This window comes from Phaseolus vulgaris, chromosome 8 (assembly GCF_000499845.2).
Source record: "Phaseolus vulgaris cultivar G19833 chromosome 8, P. vulgaris v2.0, whole genome shotgun sequence".
Taxonomy (NCBI): Eukaryota; Viridiplantae; Streptophyta; class Magnoliopsida; order Fabales; family Fabaceae; genus Phaseolus; species Phaseolus vulgaris.
In genome coordinates this window covers 35,784,941-35,788,638 of record NC_023752.2, presented here as the reverse complement: position 1 = coordinate 35,788,638, position 3,698 = coordinate 35,784,941, and the positions used below count along the sequence as shown (strand labels likewise).

Sequence of the window (3,698 nt, the reverse complement as noted above, 5' to 3'; positions counted from 1 at the left end):
TAAAAGAAACATACTTAATATTGTTGGAGTTATGGTGTATTTGATAAATCTAATGCTTCTCACAAAGAACTTGAAGATTAAAAATATCATGAAAATCTAGAAATGTTTTAAAATATAAGTTTCTCTTTCTTGATTTGATTTTAGGATCACAGTTAGAAATCTTTTGAAAATGAATTAGATGTTTTTAATATGATGGGATGTTCTTATACTAATTTGGGATAATTTTCTTGATGATTCTAGTCAAAATTATCTTTGGTAGTATAACACATATAAGATCTTATAAGAGATTAATGATAAAAAGGAGACATATAAAAGTGTTTCACAATGGTTAAGTGGAAAATACACTGGAAAAGGATAAAAGTAAAATAGGGCTTTTATTGCTCATCTAAACTTTGAAACAAGAGATTAATTAGATGAAAGAAGAAAGTAAATAGATATAGTTATTACAAGAGTGAATTATCGAGAGGAGAGGAGAAATGAGGGTCCATAGTCGAAAAATAGAAATTAGTTGTTGTCATACCAAGATTGCTTTTGAAGATAATCAATTGTGCTCTTGTCGACCTGAAAAGCCTTGGTTAGAACCTCAGGAGAAATAGGTGGATCAGATTTAAACAAAGCATTTGCAATAGTGATAGTTCCTGGATTTTGGCTGCTAAGACCAGCAATTGCAACAGCATTGCCGTATCCAACATTAAGTTGGAAATGAATGAGACCAATTGGGAAGACAAAGACATCGCCCTTGTTCAAAACTTTGGTAAAGAGACGGTTTCCATCTTGATTGGAAGTAACAAATCCAACATAAAGAGTACCCTCAACAACAATAAGGATCTCTGTGCCCCGAGGGTGAGTGTGGGGAGGGTTTAAACCCTTTGGTGCAAAATCTATGCGAGCCAAAGATATGCCCAATGTGTTTAGTCCAGGTAGTTGATCAACAAACACTTGAGTCACTTGTGATCCTAGTGGATTCTCAGTCTTCGCAGGTTCCACATGCTTGAAGAAATCTTCAGCTTTCACCACCTTCGTATCTTTGCAGAATTTTCCATTCACAAATACTGCACATTAACAACCCAAAATTATAATTAAGAAATCAAATTACAATAATAACACAACATCCAACGAGGATTGCTTCTACATACCACCATCACTTTCTTTGGCTCCCACGCAAAAATCTTGCAGAGGGCTAGGGTCATAGGCAGACACAACTAAGCATGTCAAACCCAAGATGGCAACAACCAAGTACACAGCTTTCATTTTTTTCTTATCTTAAATGTTTCTGCTTCTGAGAATATATTGAATTTTGATTCATCTCAAGCTTGCTATTTATAAGGATGAACCATTGAACTGGTTTGCACTTCATAATTTCCTAATTACTTCTCTATCATGATCAACCATTCTATCACAATTACATGCGTATGCTTCTGCGTGCTCGATCAAAGAGAAGACCGATGAAATTTTCCACATCAAAAAGAAATAAGTGTTTCGGTAAGACGTTACTGTGATATTATTTTATTCTGGGAAGCTCGTTAACTAAATCAAATATCACTTTAGACTTTGTCTCAATATTACCCACTTGATGATATGAACATGAGATATCTACTTTCTAAATTTATTATACTATTATCTTTTGACTTTGTATTGTTTTGGCCTTATAATTCAAATCATTCCTCTCGATATATAATTTAAGTTAAAAAACATATGATAAAGTAATACGTGGATGGATATATAAAGTCATACTTCCCCACCCAAACAGAAAAAGTCACACATATCTAAAATAATTTATATTAGACCCATATTTTAATTTCTGTATACGGGATAAATACTGTATAAATACTGTTTTTCAAATTCAAATTAATAATCACTTATAAAGATTTTATCATGATTGAATAATAAATAATATATATATATATATTTATTTCACTACGAGAAAAATTATTTTTAACAAGATTATATTTAGCGTTTTCAGCAGTTTATTTTTTCCTAAAAGATCCAACGTTGTTAATGAATTACTAGTGATTTTGTAAACCCAATTACTTCTATGGTTGTTCTGGATCCCTATTACTTTCAAGGGTTTTCTAAACCCCCATTATTTGTAGAGGGTTTCTAACCCCCTTTATTTCCAACAGTTTTCTAAATCCCCATTCATTGCTTTCAGAAGTTTTCGAAATCTCTGTTATTTCCAAGTGTTTTGCGAACCCTTATTACTTTCATATTTGTGTTTTTTAAATGGTTGTGTTTTTTATTGCACATAAATCCTAAAACAAATCAATAATTAGAGAATATATGTAAAAATCAAGACTAACGTAGAACCAAGATGGTCATGAGTGACTTACATATAATATGCATTTGAAATAAACTATCCGACTTCAAAACTTTTGGCTAAGAAGATAGACGAAGATCGATACTTACTGAAGAGATTATAAAGTCTTTTTCTTGTTCTTAGCCTTGTAAAAATTGTATAGAGTAGTTATAAAGTTTTGGATCTTGTATTTTGGACCAAAGTAGAGAAGGATGTAAATAGAAAAGAAAGTAGAGTGTAAAATAGTAAAAGAGGGGTGCAAATAGAAATGTAGGCAAGGAAGGCATGAGACTCCACATTGTTGATCAAGAGTGATCAAGAGCTTTGAAGAATCCAAATCCAAGGTGTTTGATGAAAGGTTGGTGTTGTTGCTGTCTGTGGGTGGGATTTGGGTAGAATAAAGTGTGATCCACTCTTTTGTTGAATCTAAAACTGGGTGAATTAAAACCTTTTAGAAATTAGATGTTTTTCCAACTAAGTGAAAAACAACCTATTGTTTTTTCGAATCAACCGGTTGTTTTGCTCTTAGAGGTTTTGAAAAAGGTTAAAAGTTGTTTGACTTGGTTGACTTAATTGTCAAACCAAATCAATCGGTTGTTTCGTGGTTTCAACCAATTGTTTCATTGAAAATCCTAACAAAATTCAGTTTTCAATGGTGAATCTGTCGTAAATGATTTCTAACTGAATACGCTCCTTCATTAAATCTTATGACCAATCTTTGGAAAATATAAATAGTTTGTTATATGTTTCTAAAGAGTGAGAAACAGTTTTGAGAAATTCAGTTTGACATATTTGATATCAAGTTTTCAAGATTCTCATCAAGCTTTGGATTTTCAAGTGAGAGTGGAATATGATTGCAATTGTATTCTTTTCAGATTGTACTTTGATCAGGTGTAATCCTTCTCAATCTTTTGTATTTTTGTTGTTGTATTGCCAAGAAGTGTTGTGTGTTATTGAGGTATTCAAGATCAATACTCTTGGTGTGGTTTGCCAAAGGTAGTGTGTTTCTTGAGGGGTTCAAGGTCACTACTTTGGTGTGTGGTGTTTTATAATCTGGTTTGATTGCTTAGTGGATTACCCAGTGGTTTCTGGGAATTGGATGTAGCTCTTGTTGTAAGAGTGAACCAGTATAAACTCCTTGTATGCATTTCTCTTTCTCTGAACTCCTTTAAATTCCGTTTTTAAGTTGTTTAAGTTTTAACTGGTATGAACAACCGATTGATTCGAAGAAACAACTGATTGTTTTTTTGTGTTTCACTTTAAAACAGATTGTGTTCTTGGCAAACTTGATTCCTCTTCTAGATTTCTTCACTGAGTTTCATTAAACCTTCAAAAGTTTTTGAAAATCTCTTATAAACAATTCACCCCCCCCCCCCCTCTTGCTTAAGGCCATATATTCTAA

At 32.5% G+C, this 3,698-nt stretch overlaps 1 protein-coding gene across 1 annotated transcript; it reads right to left on the bottom strand.

The window, feature by feature from the left end:
• Window positions 1-357: 357 nt before the first annotated feature.
• On the bottom strand, window positions 358-1,444 carry LOC137827008 (germin-like protein subfamily 1 member 7). Its single transcript, XM_068633194.1, has 2 exons — window positions 1,137-1,444; window positions 358-1,052 (listed from the first exon to the last, which is right to left on the bottom strand). The coding sequence occupies exons 1-2, from the start codon at window positions 1,249-1,251 to the stop codon at window positions 505-507; spliced, it is 663 nt and encodes a 220-aa protein (XP_068489295.1). The 5' UTR covers window positions 1,252-1,444; the 3' UTR covers window positions 358-504.
• Between the last annotated feature and the right edge of the window lie 2,254 nt (window positions 1,445-3,698).

Excerpts from the sequence above, each read along its gene's own strand:
- LOC137827008 (XM_068633194.1), bottom strand. The coding sequence starts at position 1,251 with ATGAAAGCTGTGTACTTGGTTGTTGCCATCTTGGGTTTGACATGCTTA. Across the intron at positions 1,053-1,136 it reads AGCCAAAGAAAGTGATGGTG|TATTTGTGAATGGAAAATTC; the intron begins GTATGTAGAAGC and ends GTTAATGTGCAG.